We start from the raw sequence: 24,460 nt of genomic DNA, 5'->3' as shown, positions 1-24,460 counted from the left end.
CTATTCCCCATGCAAGAAATGGATTTAAGTAAAGATTATTATGTAATCACGAAATACGCCCCAAGGACTGTTTTGTCACAGGTGACTTGCAGGATTCAGTCAGTGAGTCTGCGATATGCTCACAGTTTTTGTGTCCGTGTTTGCTCATGTGTTTAACTGCCAAAGTGTTCATCACAAAATGCTCAGTGTCACTCAACACAACACACAGGTTCTTCTTTTTTATTCCTCCTGTTAGGAAACGTGTAAATATCTGCAGGAGGACCTTGCCACAAACACACTTGAGTTATACTGTATGCTTTTTTTTTCACCTCCCCCCCGCCCATTATCTTTTTCATTCCAGTCTGAGCCGACGTATCGTTCTGGGTTTGGAATTGGTGGTCAGGGATATAGGCAGATGGGTGTTCACCTCCCTGCCTGCTCCACCAGCCATGGCACAAATGTCACGACTCAGAGGGCCTTCGGGTGCCTCAGTACCACAGAGAAATCACACTGGCACGGATGAATAGATTTAATTCAAATGGGAGCCCAGCGCTATTCATGCATTTGCAGACCCTGACTTCATTAAAGCTCCACTTCTTTCTAGGGTCACAAGGAGGAATGTCAGCGGCGGGGTGTGACATGATAATGAAGGTTATGAAGAGTTAATGTACTTTCTACATTACATGACTTCCTTTGATTGTAATTAGTCAGTTAAAAACTTGGGTTATTAACAATGGGGTTTTTTTAAATGGTTGATTAGAAAATGTTTTTCAGTTTGATAATAAGCTCAACAATGCCATAAATCATTTAGATTGGGTGTTGAATCTGTTAAAAGGCAGATGTCTCCTCTTGCATAAAAGAAATACAGGATATGTCTCCCCCATTTGCTAACGCTGGGCTAACTGTCAAAGCAGCATTGATTGTATCAACATGCAATTATATGGTAATTCAGTGATGCAGTGTTATTGTGGGAAGCACTGCATGAACAGTCCCTTTAATTATCCCTGATTGTGATTATAACCTTGCATATTTTCCTTGTGCATCTTTATCTTTATGTACATTGTTTGCCCAACTTTCCACAAATCAAGACAATGGTGAAACTGCAGCGTGCACTTACAGCACCGCCTCATGAGTGTGGAGGTCGTAGCTGACTTTCTCTGCTGTGATTACTGTGGTGGTGTACAGTAGTTAGTGTAGGATGTGAAACAACATGCTGGTGATTTACTGTGTCTTTACTCTTTCTTCAAGGACAGAGCCATGAAGAAGGGCTACTTCAGCTGCTGCTGCTGCATTCTTATCCACATTTACTCAGCAGATAGGCGGGTTACAGGGCAGCCATGCACAGGGAATGGCAATAGAAGGAGGCCGTATTGTTATCAAATTAGATTCATCCTTCTCCTTTTAAACAAATACGTTTCATTCCGTTGGCTTGATGTGATTTATGTTGTGATCTCTTCCCCTCCCGGATTGGGATCGCAGTTGAAGGACTGGACCTGTCATTTAGTGAATGACACAAGCATTTACGTCAAAACGCCCCACATGCCTCCAGTGCATCTCCCTGCTGCCGGTGGCCTCGCTGGGGAAGCAGAGTCACAGCGAGATTGTTGTCTAGTAACAGTTACCATGGATGCCACACTCTGTCAGGGGCTTAGGTGTAATGGATTTAAATTGAACTGTTGAATTTCGAGCTGGGAGAGGCAGAGAGAGGGGGAAAGTGGGGAAGGAGGAGGAGGACGGCTGTAGAGACAGAGGGAGGAGGGAGCGACAGAAATAGTCTGAGCATGAAAAAAGACAGAGAGGTGGAGAGAGAGACAGACACAGTCAGCCAAAGAGACAATGAGCCACAGAGAGAGGAGAGGAGGGAGATGAGGGGAAGGGGGGAGTCACTCTGAAAGCCCTCACCATCTGTGATGAGGAGCTGGAAGAGCAGTAATTGTTCCTGAGAGGTGTGTGGGGGCGGTTCTCAGCATGGAGATATGGATGAGCCGCGCTGCTACCTGCCATGCCGGTGGCACACCACAGTGTCAGGCCTGTCTTAACGCACAGGCAAGGGGCAGCAGGGGCGCCAACCTTCTATGTGGGCTCTCATTAATGTCGATGTCAGTGATGACCTTCTCAACCCCCCCAGCCAACCCAGACACACCTTGTGCTGCGAGGAGGTGCAAATCAGGTGCTCTGCATATTTCTTACAGCAGAGAAAGTGTAGCTCTTTCATGCTGGACAGCTCCCAGTGACGATTTAACCCTTGATTTGATTTATTTTTATCCAAACAGTTTATTTCTGGCTTAGCCTCACAGGTATGAATGGGAGGAGTGTGTGTGGTTGTTTGTCTGTGTTGCAATGAACAGCATTGAAGGCACAGGCCAGAGTCTCTGTTTGATGTGACCATTTTCAACATTTTCTTGTTAGAAAGTCACAGAATTCACTCAAAACAGGGATCTTCATGTCACTTTTTTGCCTTTAAATATATACAGTATTAAATACTTTATCTGCCAATCAAACCCAGGGACGATTGTAGGATCAGACCTTTAGGGGGGCTCAGCTCCTATTGAGAATTTGACATACAATGCCCTGCATGTGTTAATAACAATAATAATATTATTATTATTTATCTATAATCGCCCCTGATTCCAATATTTGTTTCTGTTTTACGTTTCCTTCATATTACAGCTGCACTGCACACTTTATCATTTAACATTAAAGCAATTTAAGTCAGTTTTACAGATGGGTTCATATAATATTATTTTGCATAATGTGCTGGACTGTTTTATGTAATATCTGTGCAGATGAGTGTCAGTGTGGATCTGCTGTGGCAGGAAGCTTTGGGTACGAGTCAGACTGCCTCTCTTCATATCCAGTGTGAACTACATACTGAAGTTCAACTGAAAGATGACTATAAACCATGTGGTTCTGTGTCTCTTACAGTCTCAGGGCTTGCTCCTATGTAGAAGTGGTTGGGGGCTTCTACATATCTATGCCCAGTGGCCCGTTGTTTCATAATCGAATGTGAAGTGCACAAAAGAAGGAATTAATGATTTTATTTCTCTATTGATAAACAGAAATCCATTTTAGTTGTCATTTCCTGAAGGTTGTTGTTCAATATTTATACAATAAACAGATGAAATAGATAATTCAGTCTGAAAAGTGGTTACTACTGTGTCAACAAAAGACTTACATTGCGTAATCATTTGTTTTAATTTTGTGGTAACAGCCATTCTGCAGGATATCTCATTTAGGAACAAAATTCTTTAAATACACATGATCAAATATTCATAAGCAAGCTGACTCGTACCCAAAGGGAAAGACATGAAAGTATTAACAAAAATAAGTTACTTCCACTGCAGTCCTCTGTGGAAAATGGATAATAATGTTGCAGATATTAATGTTGCGTATGATAAGTGGATATTGAGGGCTTCTGGAGCATCCTTGGGGCTTTGCCTCTGTGAAAAGCCGATGAGATGACTTGGAGGCGACCGTGGCTCTGCCTGTGCGCTTTGGCCAAGCAGGGCCGTTAATCAGTGCTCAGGGTTACATCAATGATGTCAGCGCAGTGGCCACAATACATCACGCTGGGCAGCCCGAGAGCCGCTTCCCTCCCTGATGAACTCAGCACAAGTCGAGCACAGTGTGCCCATAGAGAGAATCCCCATGGTGGAGTGTTTACCTATGTGTATGTGTTCATTTTTAGGGTTTAAAATGTCCTGAAAAGATCTGGAAAAAAACACCACAATAAGCCAGGATGCAGGAGGCTTGTTTAAAAATGCATCTTATGAGTGAAGAGTAAAATCAGCTTTATATGGTTTTTATAAACAGATAGAGATATGTAATGATGCTAATAGTGGAAAATTAATTAGATCCTCTCTTTAGGTCAAAGTGTAAGGAACATTTCCATTACAAGTGCATTTTTCACACTTTTCTGATCATATTTATAGTTTCCACTGCTTTAAGTGTAGGTGGTTAAGTGTGTGAATGTATATATATATATTGGCGAGTGAGCTGCTGAGCTGAACTTGTGAACCTGTATATAAAACTCTTTTTTGTGTGTGTGAGTGTATAGGTGTGCGTCCACTATGTGTGTGTTTGTGTGCAAAGGCCTCGTCTGATGACATTATCAGAGTTGGTAATCTGCTCTGTAATTGCCTGCTGCTGACACGGCAGTGAGGCTGATATGGCTGTAGAATAAACAGACTGTTAACAAGTCGAGGGAGCTTGTCTCCACTTGATCCGCACAGCACAGCGTGACATCTGGACTGTACGAAACAGTCAGATGAGGGGAAAAAAGAAAGATGGGACAGACAGACAGAAACAGGGAGGCAGGGAATGAGAGAAATGTAAAAATAGTACATGGAAATGTCGAGGAAGGAAGTGAGAGAGGGAGAGGGACTCAGGAGACGAGGAGTAGTGAGAGAATCAGCCAGGTTATTTTTTTCTTCTCAATGACAAAATGTAATCAGCTTGATTTCCCTTAAAAGTTAGTTGAATTAGGCTGACAACTGGTCTCAATCAAACTGAAACATCTAAATCTCGACTAGTCAATAGTGAATCTGCTTCCAGTGTAAACAGAATACAGACTTTCATACTAAAAAAGGACGGCAAGATTGCAAAGACAAAGTGTGGGATGATGACTAATTCGGAGAGTCAATAACTAAGTGCAAGTTCAATTAAAGATGATGACATTGTTGATTTTTTGCATGTGGTTTGGTTTAGTTAATTTATAGTGCAGCCAGACTCGTCTATTTTAACTAAATGGTAGATAAATTTCAACACAGATGACTAATAGCTAACACACTCTAAGTGAGCAAAACCAGAAAAAAACCTTCCAGAGTTTTGCAAATAATAGTTTTTGATACTTACAGACAATAAATAGCTCTAAAGTAGAGCTTGGAGAGGCTTCTGAAATCTAATAATTCATTGTGTTTTTATATCTTGGGATGATTAGCTAAATACCAACAATACAAATCAATGCACCAAAGTCGATTTGTTGGCAGATCTACCACAAATAAGTCCTACGGGGCTCTCAAACCTTTCCAAATCAGGCTTAGAAAATAATTCATTTAGCCAATAACAGTGTGTAATGTTTTTTAATCAACAATATCAATTATAGCATACAGTTTTTATATTTAAATCAAGAATGGCATGTTCTATTTTGGTCAACATTTTTTTACCACTCAAAAAGCTCCAGCCTTTTCTCCAGTTTTTTCCGTTCTTTATTAGTGTCAATTTCTCAAAAATATCTGTGAGTGTTCGAGACGATATCCAATCTGAAATATGAACACAAACAATCCATGGGTTTTTTGATTATGTTTATGTCGACATCCGGCATTATAACAGTAAACACATTTCAGAAAAATGATAAGAGAGAGAAAGTGAAGTACAGACGGACAGAGAGGGAGGGAGCCAGGTTTAAACGAATGTAAGAGAGGCTGGATAAAGAGAGAGAATAAATGAAAGGCCTGGGAGAGACCCACCAGAGAGTCAGGCAGAAATAGCCAAAAGAACAAGACTCTTGTTAATATGAGAAACTGTCCCATGTGAAAAGCAGCATATGGGCTGATTAAGAGCATCTCTAGTGTGTTCAGAGGCAGGCTGTCTGGGGTTTGCAGGCTTTCCCAACGAAGTATCATCAGGGATACAGATTATGCTTAATATGGAATAGCTGATTTATTGATTCCTTCATTTTAAAAATCAGAGGTCAAAGCTGAACATGTGCAGTTTTGTATATTTGAAGTGATTTTTTCCCCCTATCATTTTCTTGTTCTACTGAGAAAACTTTAGCTCCCTCTCCATTGTCGTCCATTCCCTTACTTTATACACAAACCCCTTGATTTGAGGCTAAACTCAAACTCGCTGGCACGCAACATGAAAACACAGTGTTGTGACTGGTGGAGGCTGCCAATTTTCTTAGCAATGATTGTATTTGTTTACAGTAATCACCATAATATCTCAAAAATGAACGTGTTAAAGATTTATTGATGTCAAAATGCTACACATAGCGGCTTTAATTAGCCTAGCAAGATTAAAAACAGAACTTTTCAGGCGTGAAAGACATCGAGTGAAATAATCCCACATTCAGTTAAATTATCAATTCATTCAGTCTTAGCAGCACTGGCTCAGAAGATGAAGTATGGCGTGTACTCAGCATTTTGACTCCCTCCAATTCCACACTGTCAGAGACACGGATACAGCATAACAAGATGACGGACGCGTTACACAGCCTGCATATTGAAAGATAATAAAGGCAGCTGAAGCATCCGTCTTTGTCATCTCGTTCCTCTCAGAGGCCGGCAGTGTGTGTTTGGACCGACGGCGGCCGCTCAGCTGCAAATCCTGAAGCGTTATTATTTAATGCCTCACTCTGAGCTGCAGCAAACACTCTGATTGTCTGCCCGAGATCCCCGTGCAGTGTTTTCACTCACAGTGTTTGTACGAATATGTGTTTGTAGGTGGATGTACAGCATGGGTGTAGATATCTCACATGTATGCGATGACAACAAATCCTCAGTGCAGAAGATAATGTCTCTATAAAGAAGCTTCTTCATTGGACAGCTGCAGCAAACAGTAGAACCACTCATCTGTCCATACCTTTATTTTTACATCTCTACATCCCTTCACACGCCCATCCTCTGGCTCCTGTTATTGGTCTGATCAGTGAAGATGAAATAAAGTATCGTGGATGTGTGGACTAGTTTGTTGATTGGTGTCAGGCCAGTTTTCTTCTGTTAAAATAGCAAAAAAATGAAGAAAACTATTTTTAATTTCAAAACAGGCCCATCAAGGGACCATCAAGTAGCATTCAGTGGAAAATGTATTGAAGTTATATACGTTATGCATATAAAAATATAGTGCTAAACTGTCACCAAACACATTGTGTCAGGATTATAATGATTATACAGTTTGGAGTTGGACAGATATTGGTTCTCCTCTACTCTTTATTGGTGGAAAGTATTTTAAAGATAGAGTCAGTCATTCTGGAGACAGATAGTTAATATTTGAACCAAACACCCCGCCCATGCTCCTTCAGAAGCTCCACACACCCCAAATTCAATGACCGAAAGGGAAATACGGTGGAAACCAAGAGTGATGTGTCAGCTGTAGAGTCACTTCTGTTGCTCTCACACATTATCACAACAGTCCATCCACACTCTCCGACTCTCTGCGGGCCTCCCTTCTCACTTCTCACTTCTCACTCGACCTGCGTCTCTGTCCACAGAAGCAGCCGTCTGTCAACTGCACCTCCCGGAGAGCTGAGAGGCTCACCAGGCTGACTGACAGCAGACATTTACTGAACCAAAATAGTTTGCATGTCGGTTCCGCTGAAGGAAATCAACAGTATTTATATTATTTGTGATTTGTGTGATTTAAACAGATTATGCATGACGGGAGGCTGTCATGTCCTCACACAGACAGCTGCTCTGATGACTTCCTCATCTGTCCTGTACTCAAACACGAACGCCCCCTTACTGCTGATTGGTTGTGTAACTCGGTCCGAGACACTTTGTTGTATCCCATTTACAGAGCCGGAGCTGTGTATGATTTTTTCTAGCACACAGACAGGATGGACAGCTAGCGGACCGTGAGGAGACACTCACTGAATTTGACAAAAAGTATATTAACAATATTTCTCCAGAATCACTGACTCTAACTTTGTGTTTTGTTGCTTGGGGGACTGAACTAAATAGGATTGTTCATATGTCTAGTAAGATTATGGGTCAACAACAATGCAGTATGACACTTCTTAGCAAGTCCCGAGTGGTGAAGAAAGAGCAGACAATCCTCTGTGATGTATCACACCTTCTCTGTGGTGAATATGACTTATTATAGCATCAATATGAAGGTACATGGGACCACATTTCCTCCATTCTTTCTAGTCACTCTCATTTTGTTGTAGTGCGTGATTTTGATTGTTGGAGATGGTGGGATGGGGTATTTAGTGGAGTATCAGTCCAAAACTGTACTGTCTTTTGTTTGTCACATCACCATGGATACACAACATTAATAAACTAAACTCATCCAACCACTCCTCCTTTCAACCTTGAGCAAGTCACTCCATCACTTTAACTTTCTTCTATCAATTGACCAGTCTGTACTTTTTATTCCACCATTTATCCATTCAACAATCCTTTCACTCCTTTTTTACACTATCCCCCTTCTTGTGCACGTCTTTCTCCATCTTCGTATGACTCTTTCTCCATCTAGCCAGTCCATCACTTTCTCCCTCCATATATTCTATTATAACCCTCCATCTATTTTTCCATGTTCTATTCTATTGCTTCCGTCTCCCTATCCATTCCTCTATCTGTCCATTCATCAGTCCATTCTTTAGCCTGTTCACCTATCCCGCGTTCTTCCTTTTTCCTCCAGCTACTGTATCTCCTTCGCTCGTCTCATCATTCCTCCGTCATTCTGTCATTTTTAATCAACTACTCAGTTCTCACATTCCTCCTTTCCTATTTCTACCATTTCCTTTGTCCCTTTTATCTCCTCATCTATTCATCCTTTTATCCTCCAGCCCATCAATGCATTCATTCCTTCAGTTTTCTAGACAGTATTGCATCTGTTCTGTCATATCCTTCTTTTCTTCCTTCGGCTGTGACAAAGCAGTTGTAGAGCAGGAAGTCCATTAATCGGAGGGTTGGTGGTTCGATCTCTGGCTCCTCTAAGGATGCATTCACACATATTACTAATAAATACAAAGTAGTCGGCAGTCTCTGGCCTCTCAGGAATCTGTAGTTCCTTGAGCATATAATATACATACTCTGCTCCAATTGGACAGTTGTTTTTCTTACATAGACGCTGTAATAATGAACCATCAGTGTCAGGGATTTGTGTCCGTACATAGTCATTCTTTTAACGGTCCGGGTAGCTCATTAAATACACATCCTAGAAAGACCATGACAATCAGCAAGTTATTTCACATATTTAAAAAAAAAAACTCTGTGCTTTCATTTCCACATGAATGAAAATGGACTTGATTAGCTCTTGCCTGGTTGTTGCTTGCACTGCGTCAGTGGAGATTTGCCTGATCCTCTCTCAACTTTTTCCCCCGTAAGGTAGCTGAGTGTTTTGTGAGATCTCTGTGGCTCAAAGGGGGGAGCACTGCATGGGCTTCAAAGTCAGGTCTCATTCGCCATAAATAGTAGACAAAACGTCAAAGACACTGAAGCTCAACAGGGCTGGGCCTCACAAGACAGCTAATTGAAGGCATTGTGAAGAGCTTTGTCCTGCTCAGGTAGAGTAGTGCAGTCTATTTTCCATTCATCCATAACTCTTAACTCCTCCTTCCCTTCAGATTCTCCTCTCTTACCTCCACCACTCTTGTATCCTCCCACCTACCAATCAATCATCCATCCAGCCATGTTTTTATTCTTCTATCACTCCATAAATCTGTTTCCCATGTCTCTCTTGCCCCTTTTTTTCCTCCACATCCCATCCTCTCCTCCATATTCCATCGTAATATTCCTCCCATCTAAGTCCTCCTCTTCTTCCTCCAACAATCCTTCCATCCTTATCTCCATGTTTCTATTCCACCATCCATAAATCCGTTCACCTCCCCGTTCCTCCTCTATTCCTCTCCTCCTCTCCTCCATCCGTCATTTCATCCATCCTTCCAGCCCCACATCCACATATGCCGCTCCCAGCCCCAGGCCCAGATGATCCGCCTCCAGCCTCGGCAACCAGAATAGCTCTGATAAGTCAAATGATGATTCTGTCTTAATGAGCTGTGGAGAGAGAAGGCGTACATTAGCGGCGTATTGACGCTGTGACTCAGAGCCCGGCTGTGTGCTAGAGCCAGAGAAGGACTCACTCTTTTGTAACGAGACAGATCTGATTAGGCTGAGCGCGCAGGAGAACACGCTGATGATGACAACGGTTAAACACAGACACCCCACCCAACCCCTCCGCACGTACTCACACACACACACACACTCCTCCACCCCTCCAATTACATCCCTTTGGTTAATCTTCCCTATCACAATTGTAGTGCTGGCAGAATGACAGCCCTCTGGATTGTGATTGTAACCTGCACTACGAGCCTGCCTTTGAAACATGTGTGTGTGTGTGTGTGTGTGTGTGTGTGTGTGTGTGTGTGTGTGTGTGTGTGTGTGTGTGTGTGTGTGTGTGTATGCCAGTATTCATATGTGTGTGTATGCATCTCTGTTGCTTTTCTGTAGCACTAAAACAATAATTGGTTATTAAATTTTCCATCCACAATAAATCATCACCCTCTGGAGTTTTCTTATTCATAAACACAGTTATGTTTACTTTCTTTATTACCCAAATATATTGTTCATATGTTTGACTCATACAAATGTGTTCAAAGCTAATTTTGCCTTGCATCATTTACGTAAATCTGACCCCAGGATGCTTTGTGGTAATTGGCCCCAAAACAGCCGAAGTATCAACTGAACAGATGTTAGATGTAAGCAAGCTAGAAACAGACACACCAACCGCGTGAATGTGTTTGTTTGTGTGGTAGTCCAGAAGTTATTTTCCACTACTCTATCTCCCTTTTTGTCTTCTCATCTTTGTATGTCTATGGCAGCAGATACATTTTGCTCAAGTTGAAACATCCTGAACCCAGCAAAGTCTTCAAATTTGCATCTAATCGTGCTACTCTCGTCTCTCCATTGACTTAAATATTTCAAATTTACAGTTGAATGTCTCTTTAAACTATTTTTGACCATACATTGCTATATTTGTTGGCATATAAGGCTGCATTCAGTCAGACAATATTTATTTAAATGATACTACTGTGTTGGCGTAGGTCGAGTGTTGAAGCAGAAGGATCCATCCAAAAGGCTTCACTGGCCAATTAAATATGGCCGTATTTTTACTGTTTACTTCTCAATCATCGTGATGGAAAATAAAAAGATTGCTGCCATTGAAACTTTCCAGAATTGTAATTGCATTTCTCATCATTTCAGAAAGAGATTTGTGGTATTTTGGTGTCTGATAAGCATTTAAACTCTAGATCTGGACCTCCTGGATCATTTCTCATGTCTGACCTTAAACAACATGCCACCAACAAATTATGCTTTTTTTTAAACATAGGGCTGTTTTCACCAGTCCCCATGTAAGTGTAGCTGAAGATACAATCAAAACACAGACCCCTCTAATCAAAGCAATGCTTCTTAGCTCTAGTATAGGTCAAAACTCCACGGGATACCTTTAATCAACAATTTTCATAAGTGATTTATCAAGCAAGCACAGTCACTGGTTTCAGCTTCTCAAGTGTGCTGTTGGCCTGATGAAAATTAGCTTTTTATAACTTTTATTTCTGCTTTGTTGACTCGAAAATTAACCGTTTAATTGGAAAAAGTACTCAACAGGCTAATACATGAAGATCATTGTTAATTGCAGCTCCTGTGTTTGTTAGAGCAGTATTTGTGCATGCTTGTGTATCTTATGCATGTGTATTAATGTGTTCCTGTTTGTGTGGTCTATATCTGCATTCCTTTACTAAATGACAATACTGTTATTACCGACTGAGGTTTGGACACTCAGACTCACCACAGCTGGCTTTTACACCACAGTTGGCTTCAGATCAGCACAGCTCGCCTAGTACTAATGATAATGAAGCAAGTTGCCCACAGCAATTAACGTACATAGCTACTAATGATGATTAACTGTGGACTGTATTTGATTTAGGAAGTTGATAAGCTGCTTTCGAACATAAACAGGTTAATTAGTATCATGTCTCGGTGAAAGAGGTTTCATAAGGAGCTGGTCCATTCATGGAGGACGTGCGTGGCTCCGTTTTGTCCTTCAGCGCTTCTGATCTCTTAAAGACTGTGAACGTTTCCCCCCTTGTTTTGTGAATGTAAGGAGAAATTATGATGAAGACGTCAAATAGAAGAGTTGTCAGCGTGAATCTCGAGAGGCTGAAAGGCATGAGAAGGCTTTCTCCTCTCCCTTCATCCACTTATGGCATATCCTGTCGTGTAATTATCTGCCTTGCTGGATGACTTTTTGAGCCTCTTTTTATTCTTAATCATAGCATTTAGTTACAGTTTACACTTCGCCGAGGGCATCTGAGCGTGTTGCACTGTGTCACTGATCTGCTGCTGCGACTACAGCATGCAGATAAACAATCAGGCAGAGTCAAATCAAAATGCTGAGAAAATGCTGCGACTTAATATTTCTGAGCATGTGCATGAGGCGCTTTCACCATCAGCATATTTTATTTCACTAGTTGAAATATATTCTCTTGCTTGTTAAACTACTACTGAGCAACACCTTTTTAAACACTTCGAGTTCACAGCATATTAACACCTCAATATCACATGCAGTGTCTCAACAGGCTTTGTAGGACGAAAAAAGAAACCGTTTCTCACCCAAATCCAGATCCCAAATCTCTAAAACTGCAAGTAAAATGGAAAGAATCCAAAATGTCCATGAAAAATCAAATATAACAGCAAAAATATACAGGAAATTGTAACATTTAGTAGAATAACTAAATATAATTGTATAAAAATTGGGTTATAATCAGTCCAGTAATAATGTAGAAAATTGAATGTTAGAAATATGACAAAAGAGTCAAAGTGAAATGAGTTGAGCATGTCTGCATGAATGTGTTTAACTTTGACTAATGTTGACTTTACCAGGGTCCTTTTTTAATGACGCGGCCAATATCTGATCCATCTTTTCTGCGCTCTGTATTCAAGCTGGAAGTTTTCAAAAATTCATAAAGATTCTAAAATATTACAAGCAATCACTGCCTCTTCTTGAATTTTATATCTCTGCTGAAGCGTTGAGCTCTCCCCGGGACACTAAAACTCTCTAACATGCTAACAGGGCTTTTAGGCTGGCTGGCAGCTCTGCATGGCAGGCTGAAGCACGTTTTGTTGTTGTTTATATATGAAGCTGTCAAATAAAATCCCGTCATCCTCACCTCCTCCGTATCGACAGCAACCACACTGCCATAATACACAATATATCCCACAAACTTTTAGCTTTCAACCCTTATGATGTGATTTTTATAACAATTAAGAAGACACAACAATTTTATTTTATTTAGCTTCATCTTGCAGTTATAGTTGTTTTAAATTGTAAAAACCAGAAAATACAAAAAACTATTACTACTACTAATTCTGTCTGATAAATGTAATACCCATCAGTTTTCCAAATCTTACCCATTTTTAAATTATTCACTATTAAACTTTTAACATTGAGTCAGTTAAACTTATTAATAATAAGTGTGTATGTATAATTGATTATAATTAATAAGGAGATCTGGTTAAGATTTTGCACTATGTTAAATGCACTACTTCATTTTTTTTTTTATCCACAATCTATGTTCCAATTTAATCTTACTATCAGAGTTGCTACTAATATTATGAATCTGTCGATTACCGTCTTGATTAATTGGCAGAAAATAGTGAAAAATGTCGATCACAAAGACCAAGATGATGTTCAAAACAGTCTTCATGTGTCAACTAACAGTCCTTAACTTAAAGATATTTAGTTCAATTTCACAGAAACCAGAAAATATTCATAGTTGAGAAGCTGGAAACAATTAATCAATTATTAAAATACTTGGTGATTAATTTAATAGTTGGAAAACTGATTCATTGATTAACTGCTGCTACTTACTATTTCTATTTTATCAGTGTGTGTCTGTGTCTGTGTCTGTGTCTGTGTCTGTGTGTGTGTGTGTGTGTGTGTGTGTGTGTGTGTGTGTGTGTGTGTGTGCGATAGCCATCAATAATGAATTAGTTATAATGTCTTAAGCATCTATGGACTGGTTTTAATGCATATATTAACACATATGTTTTACAGGAGAATGTGTTAGTCTATGGCTTGATCCTCATCTGACATATAACAGTTTATGTCATTGAAACTGTACTGGAAAAGTATTTCTTGTAAAGAGCGAGCACTATGTATATTTTATTTTCATGCTCAGTGCTGTTTTTGTGGTTGTCTGGTTTACCTGTTGTTCACCTTTGTTGTGTTTCAGTTATGTTACAAGTAGTAAAGAGAGGAAAAGCAGCAGTGCTGGCTTGCTGAGATCTCAAAAGGCCAAGTTCTTGCAAATGCATCCAGTATATTAGTCCATTATTGTTAAATAAGGGTTTATGTGTAATTATTGCCGCCAAACTCTCTGTGCCATCTGACAGGAGCTGGGAGTAATCATCTTTTAAATTTATGTGCTTATCGCTGACGCTCTCAGAGCAGAATCTCTTGATTTCTATCGGTCATTTTTCCCTTAATAAACCTCGATTCTGCCCTTGTGCCCATAAAAACTCTACAAAATACCATATTCCTCCCACTACCTCAGCCAATCGAGTGATCAGTGCCATATATATTACACCTCAGGGTCAATACCCAGCCATTCTCTAAGGCCATTACATTTCTCTCCTTCTTATTAACCTGCTTTCTTTCTTATCTGTGTTTCCTCCATTCATGCTGCTCATCGCTTTTTCTGTTTTCTCCACACTTTCTGCCTTCCCCTCATCCTCCTCCTCATCCTCCTCCTCCTCCTCCTCCTCCTCCTCCTCCTCTTCCCTCTCTCCACTCTTCCACAGCCTGGTTGTTAGCTGGTAAGTCCTCCATTCCTCCTCTAAGCATCTCTACTAAAAGTTCTCATCGGCCCTGAATCTGTTTCTGTGCATGACGTGAAACCAAAAAATTGACAAAGAGATGACGGTTTATTTTGCTGCTGATCATGATTTTGAGTCGTGGTCTGAGAGGTTTGATATAAATAAACTGCCTGCCAAATGCTTTTAGCCTCCTCAGCTGTCATTGTGTAGAGTTGCTACAAACAATACATGCTCTTTTGCTGCTCTCTCCTGCCCTTAACAATGGATTTGCACACTAATCAGCGGATTAATTAATCATAAAACCATAAATTATGTTCTCCAGTCAAGAGCAAGGTACAAACACTTGATAACCGTCAAGATAAAAGCCTGCAGTTCTGAAATTAGAAATTTAATTACCTTTGTGTGTGTGTGTGTGTGTGTGTGTGTGTGTGTGTGTGTGTGTGTTTTTTTTTCTTGTCATGGAAATTGTGTCATGTAATGTTGCAGCACAGGGTAGCGGAATGGCTGGATAATCAAATTTTAAACATGAGCAAAAGAAATCCTGTCAGGACTTGAGGGTACACACTGTCTTGGGTGTGTAATTGATTTAGCTAAAAAGTGTGTGCCTCTATGTGTGTGTGTGTAGGCTCTCATGCTCTATATTATGCATGCCTCTGTGTGTGTGTGTGTCTGTGTGTGCTTGCTGACACGCCCTCCTATCAAGGGGACTTGGCTGTGATCTTTAATGGCAATGTTAATATTTAATGGTAAGCGTGTTGTCAGCAAAGAGCAGCAGGCTGGGACTCGGGGCTCGTATAAAAGATGACAAGGTCTCTGCACCAGGTGGCTCGGCAGGGGTGTCGCAGACAGAGCAGGATGAGAGGCTTTCGGATGCACAGCCACTCCTTCTTGATTGAGTTCAACAGCAGAGAATTGATGTTATGGTGCACCTTGTTGCTGTGCAGTGCGCCAGGAGCTCTGTGAAGCGTTGTGGCTCTTTGCTACAGCGGTGCCGGCCAGGACATGTGTGATAGGAGGGTCGAAGGGTTTCCACAGGACTCTGGGAGTAATAATTTGGGATCTGGAAGGTTGTTGACAGTGAATGGACGGCCTTGAAAGTACTTGATTTGTTACTGTAACACCTAATCTGATTAGCATACCTCAGCTCTGATTTGTTTTAATGTAGCATTAGTTGTAAAAGCTCAAATATTAAAAATAATTCAATAACAAACAACAATAGCGTGAAAGTTCATTCTCAAACTTTTAAATAGCAGTTTATCAAAATAATCCCAACTCAAGGTTCACCAGCTTTCAACTGTGTTTTTTTTTTAAGTCAGCTGTCACGGAGATGGAACTGTTAACACTGTTTCATCTATGAAATCATAACAGCTACTAAAGTTCAGTCCATCTCTATGGCAACCAAACTTACTCTACTCCCATCTGCTGTTGAAGACCATGTAATATAGTTGAAAGTACTAGAAAAAGTCAGTAGGTGGACATTGAGTTGGGATTGTGTTATCAAACCACAAAAAATAAACTTTTCTCACTTTTATTTATGGAGGTTAGCAACAGATGAAGATTTTTGGTGTTTGGCTTCCATTAACACGAAGCATCTTCATTAAGCGTTGGCCCATATGATGATAGGAGACAGGAGAGTCTATATGTGGTGGTTCATGAAAGCCTTGAGTCTCTATAGATATCATAGAGGTCAATGGTTGTGATTAGTTATGAACAGTAGCACTGAAAAACAGACCTGCAGAGCGTGAGGGAAAATATCTTCCTTAGTGAACTTAGTTTTGGTTTTATTTGATCAATTTTGTGATAAGGGTCTCTGAGATTTTTACAGCTTTCTGAATACAATAGAAGTCAATGGAAGTTGATTTGTGGTGCTCAAAGGATTTAAAATATGCATTTGAGCTCATTGTGAACAGTCTTAATACAGGTTTTTCTTTAGAAGAAAGTACAAAACTGCTCACCACAATGTCTGGGTATTATAAACGTTCACCTCCATTGTAATGGGGTGAACTTTTAGAGCTGGAAATCACTCAATTCTGGCTTGTAAAAACTGAAACAATCTATATTATCTAGGTGAACTGGATTTTCTTAGGATTTCTAGGTGAAACAAAAGATGTTTATGAGAAAATTTTTGTGCAATATCATGTCTAAAATGCAACATTTATGAGTCCCTAAACAGGACTTTGAAAGTCCTTGTAAACTTGTGGATAAAAGTAGAGTCATGGGAGATGGTACAAATAAAAAAAGAAATAGATTTTCTCACAGTATTTGCCTGTGCAAGTGTTTGTTTACTGATTGATTGAGCATGCGAGTGTGTCTAACCTTTACATAACAAACGTTGGAAAATCAGTAAGACACTTGTCACAAAGAAAGCTTTTTAGTGATAGTGAATCCTTTTCATTTAGCGCTGACTGAGTGTGACAGATGTGACTTAAACACTACATATAAAACTAATCTTGACTCTAGGTAAAGCCTGAACATAACACACAACTGAATAAATGAAGGTGTTACCAGCGAGGCAACCGTCTGATGTTTTGCTTTGTACACTGTGAAGTACAACGAATACAATCAGCTGAGCATCTTCTGATTTTGATTGCCATCGCTCTCTACTGTGCTCTCTCCTCTCGCCTTCTCCTCCGCTCAGATGTGCCAGACAGGAAGATGACATCAGATGAGGAGGAAGCCAAGCGCATCGCCGAGATGGGAAAGCCGGTGCTGGGGGAACACTCCAAGCTGGAAGTCATTATTGAGGAATCGTACGAGTTTAAGGTGGGAAAGGTTCATCTTCAAACGGAGCAGCTTGACATGTTTCATCATTACAACTGGAGCCGGTGTTTTTCATGCAGTGAAAGCAGATAATAGATGACAATAATTAATTTCAGGGAATGTTACTGCTTCCCATACAACAAAGATACATTTCTGAAAGAGATCTAGTTCATATGCATCCCACCCACCGTATTTGTTTCTGGTATGTGGTTTTCATCATGCATCAAACAAGCTTCCTCTGACTGGAACTTGATGCCACTGCCATCATGTGGTGGAGCTAATGTACTTCTCTTGGTTGGATGCAAAATCTAAACCCTACATTACAGTATGTAAATATAACAGACTGACTTATATTTTTGTATTTATATAGAGCACAGTGGACAAGCTGATCAAGAAGACCAACCTGGCGCTGGTGGTGGGGACGAACTCCTGGAGAGACCAGTTCATGGAGGCCATTACAGTCAGTGCAGGTACTGTACTGTGAAAGCCCATCGTTTTCCCTGCTCAGACTCTAGGGGGCTGCACTCAAAGATTTATGCAACTGATGGAGCATTTTGATCCAGTTAGTCATTATTTTATGCATTTAAGTGTGCTACAGTAACACCCGGGGCAGTTTTTGTTTTTTTCCTTTTGTTCATGTAAATCAGCAACTGAGAAAATAACTTTGCCATAAAATATGTATGAGAGACAGAAGTTAGAGCGCTGAGGTGGACTTCATGGCCCTGTTTCCTAAATACTTGCTATTTGTGTTACTGCCTCTATGTACACATCTCATTGGTTATCTTTATCTATCATTTACTGTGTGCTACTTTTAAATTTAACATACAAATAACAGTTTTATAATAAATGGATCAGAGTGTCCTGCAGTGTTATTTAGATTATAAAGGCTGTTTGAGCTCTTTAAAGGAGCAGTTTGAGATTTATACTTTAAAAAGTTTATTTGCTTTCTTTGCTGAGTGTCAGATTAGATCATTTATGGCACTCTCATATCTGTCTGGTAAGCCAGCTAGCTGTTAGCTTAGCTTTGTACAAAGTGTTCACAGATGAGTTTTGGAGGTGCTGACAGGTAGATGTTTCTATTTTTTAGGACAGGGCCAGTCTAGCCGTTCATTCCTGCTTCCATTCTTTATGTGAAGCTAAGCTAAAGACTGGGTTATGCTAGTTTGTTCAATGTGCATGTTAGAAGGCAAAAGGAGGAGACACAATAACTTTCAAATATGAGGATAGTGGTGCACATCTTCATCTCCTCCTGTAAGGCATTCCTGGTTGTAAACACCTTAAAGAACCCTAAACTCTTAATACCTTACTTATTCTCACCTCCACACACTCAGCTAATCATCGCATGATAGTGAGTGTTGGTTTTGATAAATTACAGAAATTGTCCGACACAGTTCCCCCTTTTCCATTGTCAAAAAGGTGTGGGGCATTTGTCCTACCAGCAGTTCTGATTAAGTCTACTGACACCTTAATCTTCTCCTGCAGCTTCATATTTAATAGACAGTGAAGGAGTCGCATCAATCTTCTAATCTACAGTGCCAGTCAAAAGTTTGGACACACTTTCATTCAAGTGAACTCTCTGCAAGAAAACAAATAAGCGTAGTTCCCAAAAATGTCAAACTGTTCCTTTAATCCTGTCACAAGGTTGGATCTGAGCAAAAAACTGAATATTTTGGCATAAAATTAAAGATAGTAGATGCTGTCAGCTAAAAATACTGGCTAACACTGACTTCAGCCTAAAAATATTGGCGTCAGTAACAGCCTTCAAAAACCTGTATCAGTGGAATCCTCCTAAAAGCAAAGCTCTCGAGGCTCTGGAATAATCTCATGTACCAAATAGAAAAGTCATCCATCATGTCAGGCGGCAGCAGCATCAGATCTTCATGCAGCCTGCAGTGCAGCTGCTTCTCTGCCTGCTGCAGTCACAGCCATCATGTAATGATCGCCATGAAGGCCTCGGTTCGTCACTTTGGTGCTGAAATATTTAATCCAGTGGCACTCTTTATTTTTTCATGATCCAACCACGGCTGAAAAATGCATCAGCATCATCAGCAGCTCACATGGCCTGACACTTTGAATCAGCGCAGTGTCGCTCCAGTTGCGAGTTTCTTGTGAACTGTGGGGACACAGAGGACACCCTGCACCTCCATCTGAGGAGAGTGACCGTTTATATTTACATTTTAAGATGACACTTGTATCCAGAGGAGTTCACAGTGAGCAGGGTTCAGTTTCTCACTCCAGCTTGTTTTTACAGAACAAAAGGCCGGTGTGGTGACTGAATCTGAGTCTGTGACCTTTAGGTTTCATGAAATCGCCCCGTAACCACTCGGACATCCTGCCAACCAGATGCACCAAATTCACTAAATAGCTGCAATGTTCACAATGTGTTAAATCTGCCAGAAGAGCAGAATAAACTGAGAGTTAACATGTAAACTGAGCCAAAAGCCTCAAGTTTAGTCCGACCTAAAAATGAAAGTTGTTCACCCACAAAGGAAACTAATAGAGAATAGTTTTAGATATCCTGCTGTGGAGTCTGCATTATTAAAGAAAGTGTACACTAACAAATAAATTAAAGTTTGTAGCCTACAAACTAAATTAAATCTACTAAACTTTATCTCCATCTAGTGAGTCTTTTAATAAATTAAAATGAGTTAAGCCCTGTGGCAGTTATTAATCTAGTATTTGTAGCACATTTAAAATTAAATATACATAACAGCAACCTCAGGCTGAAGTAATATGATGCCTCACACTGAAAAATAAGCCAGTGTGCCATTTTAAGTGAATGTTGTTCTTTTCCTCCCCCCCTCTGTCATCCCTTATCTCCCGTATTGATCCTTTATCTCGCCACCGTTTTCCAACTCTTTGGCTCCTTACCCTCTCTGCTCTCTCTCTCAACTTTCTGCTTCATCTGTCTTTCTTTTTTTCTTTCGCTGTCATATCTCTCCTGCTTCTTCATCTTCTATCTCTCGGTCTTTCTTGCTCTCTTGCCTCTTTTCTTAATATTTACCCCCCTTCCCCCTCCCTCTCCTCTGCCTCTGCCTTGCCCCCTCTCTCTTTATCTTTGTCCAAATATTCTGCTATCTCTTCGTCCTCTCTGCTGCTCCCTTCTCTCCTGTCATCCCATTATACTTAAATCTATCCCATCTTTCACCCCCTCTCACACACCCGCGGTGCACCCCACCCCACCTCTCCCAATCCCACCCCACCCACCCCCGCCTGGCCCCACTCCTAACCAAAAGATGAGGACGAAGAGGACACAGGAGAGGAACGGCTGCCGTCCTGTTTCGACTACGTCATGCACTTCCTCACTGTCTTCTGGAAGGTCCTGTTTGCTTGCGTCCCTCCCACGGACTACATGAACGGTTGGGCCTGTTTCATCATCTCCATCTTCATCATCGGCCTCCTCACGGCCATCATCGGCGACCTGGCGTCTCACTTTGGCTGCACCATTGGCCTCAAGGACTCGGTCACTGCTGTGGTTTTTGTGGCGATTGGTACATCTGTGCCAGGTAAGTGGTCAAACACTAGAATGGGCACTTTTTTGAAAGAGACATAACTTTTTCCAATACATTTATGTTCCTGATATGTAACACAATTTTGTTTATTAAAGTCTTTTTTTAATGTCAGTTGATGGATTATATGGCTATGCTACAGACTGAGGCTTCATGAGCTTTTGAGACCCTTTCAAGCAGCCAACATGCTTTGTCATCAAGATGGCTGATATTCTTATTTCCTCTAAACTGACATTTTCACCCGGCGGGAACAATATGTCACCAAAAAACTTTGACTGTGTCAGCATTTTTGTTATTAAAGGTCTTATGTGCAACATTAATAAATCATTACTGCATTCATTTTGGGGGGAAAAAAAGATATAAAATATTGTGCACAAATAAGACCAGTGCATGGAAGACTGCTGACCTTCACACAGCACTTTACTTACTGAGAAACTGGCAGGAAATCGAAAATATGGTGAATCACCTCCTGCAAGTTAATCTTCTTAAGGTGACTAAAATATTTAGAGAGATGAGGTGAAAGATAACAGGAATTATGGGAGATGTAGTCTTTATTTTGGCACACATTGACCCTAATAGTGAAAAAGGTCACTTGTATTGATTTCACGCAATATTGGCAGAGTGCAAAATCAGGAGTGTTGGTACATTTCTCCAGAATGGTTTCCCTCACTGTTAACTTTTCTGTACATTTCATATTCACAGCACTTCATCAACAAGTGGAACCAGACACACAGCTCCTTTTAATGAGCTCAAATGACTGTATTAGTGAGGATATTGGAATTAATTTGGTGTAAATACAAGTGATGGTGGCCTGCATCCATTTTCCCAAAAGGTTTACACAGGTTACAGTTATTATCTATGTCAACAGAAATTGTAAGGTATCATTATGAGTGACTGATGAATTAATAGTGTGATGGTTAAACCCCTTATGTGTTAGATTTTAAAACGATTGTGGCATATTTGAATTATTTTAATTCTGATTATATACGTTGTTTTAAGTTGTTTTGTTGAAGAATGAGACAATTCAGGTGAAAATGTGTGTGGAAGGCTCTGGTCTGTTCTGTTGATGCTGCTACTACGCATCTCCAGAGTCTGACACATTTAATTCTTCCAGATAATGAGCTTGAAAAGTGTTACACAATACACATTTGTATGTTTTACAAATGATGAGTCTTTGTGAGCGGTGGTCATTTTTATTCAGACACACTTTTGAAACAGTTTGACAAAACTTATGTTAACTCTAGTTTCACTTACTAGCTTTTTCTGGAGCTTTCAGCTGCATCTTCATGGACTTCATCAGCAAGTGGAGATTGCTCAGGAGTTTGTAGATGACCTGAGAAAAGATCCAGGAGGCCAAATTAAATCCAATCAAGATCATCATTAACAGATCAAATTGTCATGATCCTTTTCCCACATGTGACCAGCTGCTGTCACATGACTGAAATACAACCTGCGATCATGTGACTGATATCCCAAACTGAGGTCACATGAGGACAGCTGAGCAAACTCCATCCACTGAAATCAGATATGGTTGAAAGCTAAAAAAAAAAAAGAAGCTTGTTACTGAACCTAAAATTGAGATTATATTGTGAAACTGCTGTTTAAAATCAAGATTGAACCTGTGTGCTTACATTTAAAGTTTATTTTATAATGGTTTTAAACATTAAAGTAAAGTAATGAATCATCTCTCTCCACAGACACCTTTGCCAGTAAGGTAGCAGCAGTTCAGGACACCTACGCAGACGCCTCTATTGGGAATGTGACGGGCAGCAATGCCGTCAACGTCTTCCTGGGAATCGGCATGGCCTGGTCGGTGGCAGCCATCTACTGGCACATGAAGGGGAAGCCGTTTGTGGTGGAAGCCGGCTCGCTGGCCTTCTCTGTCACTCTCTTCACCATCTTCGCCTTCCTGGCCGTCTCGGTGCTGCTTTATCGGCGCCGGGCCCACATCGGAGGAGAACTGGGCGGGCCCCGGGGACACAGACTGGCCACGTCAGCCTTCTTGTTCGGCCTCTGGTTCCTTTACATCCTCTTCTCCAGTCTGGAGGCCTACTGTCATATAGAGGGCTTCTAAAGAGGAAAGACTGGAGCGTGAGAGAATACAAACATACAGGGGTTTAAAGTACAACTTCAGAGGTAAAAGAGTGAATTTTCACTGTGGAATTCGGGTCAGTCTTGTAAGGTATGAAAGGACAGGAGAGGTAAAATCGGGATTTTCCCAGACACCTCCCTCCCTCTCCCTCTCTCTCTCCCTCAACCCCTTCTGTAAGGATACTTGGAGGTGTGTATCCTGCCCTCTAGTGCTGACAGGCTTGGCTATTAGACAGCCATCCTGAGCTCATGCGAGTGTGCTTACAGTTGGGATTGGGTTACCACCGAGTCCAGAAGATGCCGAGGGGTGGTCCTGCATTCCACTGGAAGAGACTGCAGTCTTATATCCGGAGAGAGTTGAGTTAATCAGAGGTCTATATTTTTCTCAACATCTGACGAGAATGACTTTTTTTAAAAAGTATTTTGGGGATAAAAATGCAAAAAATAAATAAAACAAAAAACACACACATATACACAGACACACACACACACACACAAAAAGAGGAATCAAAGAACTATTTTCTGATCTACGTTAAGGAATAACAAAAGATTATATCGTTAAATGGAAATATGTTGTTGAGTGACAGTGGGATGGATTCATAGTATTTATTTTTATTTACATAGTTTCCTAAGGAGCACTGCAGTTCTCAGAAATCACACAAGCGAACAGGAAGAAGAAGAGGAGCGACAGTGACAGTTCATACTGGCAGAAGAATCACCATTCAAACAGGCGAGGAGGAAGAGGCGGACACAGTGAACATGGTCAAACTGCCCTGAACATTACTTCCGTACTCTATACGTATCTATATATAATATATTTCCATATTTTCTGTATATTTTGAATATTTGTTTAAATGTGATCACCTTCTGCTTCTAACAACAGAGGATTGCTGTGGCTTAAAGGGGGGAGGGGAGGCGAGGGGAGGGGTGGGGCGGGGGCGGGGGGGTCAAACTATATACTGGAACGATGTCTTCACATTTCTAAGAGTTATGTATCTTGCCTAGGTAAAAGTATGACATTGTATTTTATTTACTGATATCTTGGTCTCACTCGAGTTTTCACCTTTTCAATCAGAAATCCAAAAAAACAAAAAAAACACACACAAAAAAAAAGAAAGAAAAAAAACGTGTTGCTGCAGAGATAAATTCAGAGGTATTTTTGTACTGTTCCTTCCATGCACTTTGCTGTATAGTTCTATTAATGGAGACTTCTACTTGTTCATGTGCAAAAGGCCAATACTAAAGGTGTCGCTATGGACTGAACAGAGTGCCTGTGGAGGGAGAGGTGTTTGCTGCAGCTGCCCACACCGAACAGCTCTTTGCTTCTGCAGCAACAACAAACTGAAGAGTTTCTTTTTAAAATGGTGCAGAAAGCTTTTTTTTTTGGCCACTTGGGGGCAGCAAAACAAACCGAGAAACATAATATCACTTTATAGAGAGCCAAGGACTTGACATCACTTCCTTTCAAGGTGCCACTCCACTAGCTTCTGTAGCTGTTTCAGGAAAAAGCATTTAAATGTCTCATAACCCTAATCCTCAAATAAATGTCTTCCAAGAAGATAAGAAAAAGATAGAATAAAG

The 24,460-nt window shown here is 40.7% G+C and overlaps 1 protein-coding gene across 7 annotated transcripts in view; it reads left to right on the top strand.

Moving 5' to 3' along the window:
• The window catches only part of slc8a3 (solute carrier family 8 member 3), a 108,145-nt gene extending 85,283 nt beyond the window's left edge, over window positions 1-22,862 (top strand). For 2 of the 7 annotated variants that reach the window (XM_053335375.1, XM_053335371.1), the window contains 4 exons: window positions 17,158-17,282; window positions 17,650-17,749; window positions 20,516-20,785; window positions 22,486-22,862. In XM_053335375.1, the coding sequence (XP_053191350.1) occupies window positions 17,158-17,282; window positions 17,650-17,749; window positions 20,516-20,785; window positions 22,486-22,862 (872 nt within the window). Of the gene's footprint in view, window positions 1-1,324; window positions 1,347-1,874; window positions 1,909-11,102; window positions 11,121-17,134; window positions 17,283-17,649; window positions 17,755-19,497; window positions 19,499-20,515; window positions 20,786-22,485 lie in introns of all 7 variants that reach the window. The other 5 variants (XM_053335370.1, XM_053335369.1, XM_053335373.1 and 2 more) reach the window with 5 other exon arrangements.
• Window positions 22,863-24,460: the final 1,598 nt, after the last annotated feature.

This window comes from Scomber japonicus, chromosome 16 (genome assembly GCF_027409825.1).
Source record: "Scomber japonicus isolate fScoJap1 chromosome 16, fScoJap1.pri, whole genome shotgun sequence".
In the NCBI taxonomy this organism is placed as follows: domain Eukaryota; kingdom Metazoa; phylum Chordata; class Actinopteri; order Scombriformes; family Scombridae; genus Scomber; species Scomber japonicus.
This window is presented reverse-complemented; position numbering and strand designations above follow the sequence as displayed.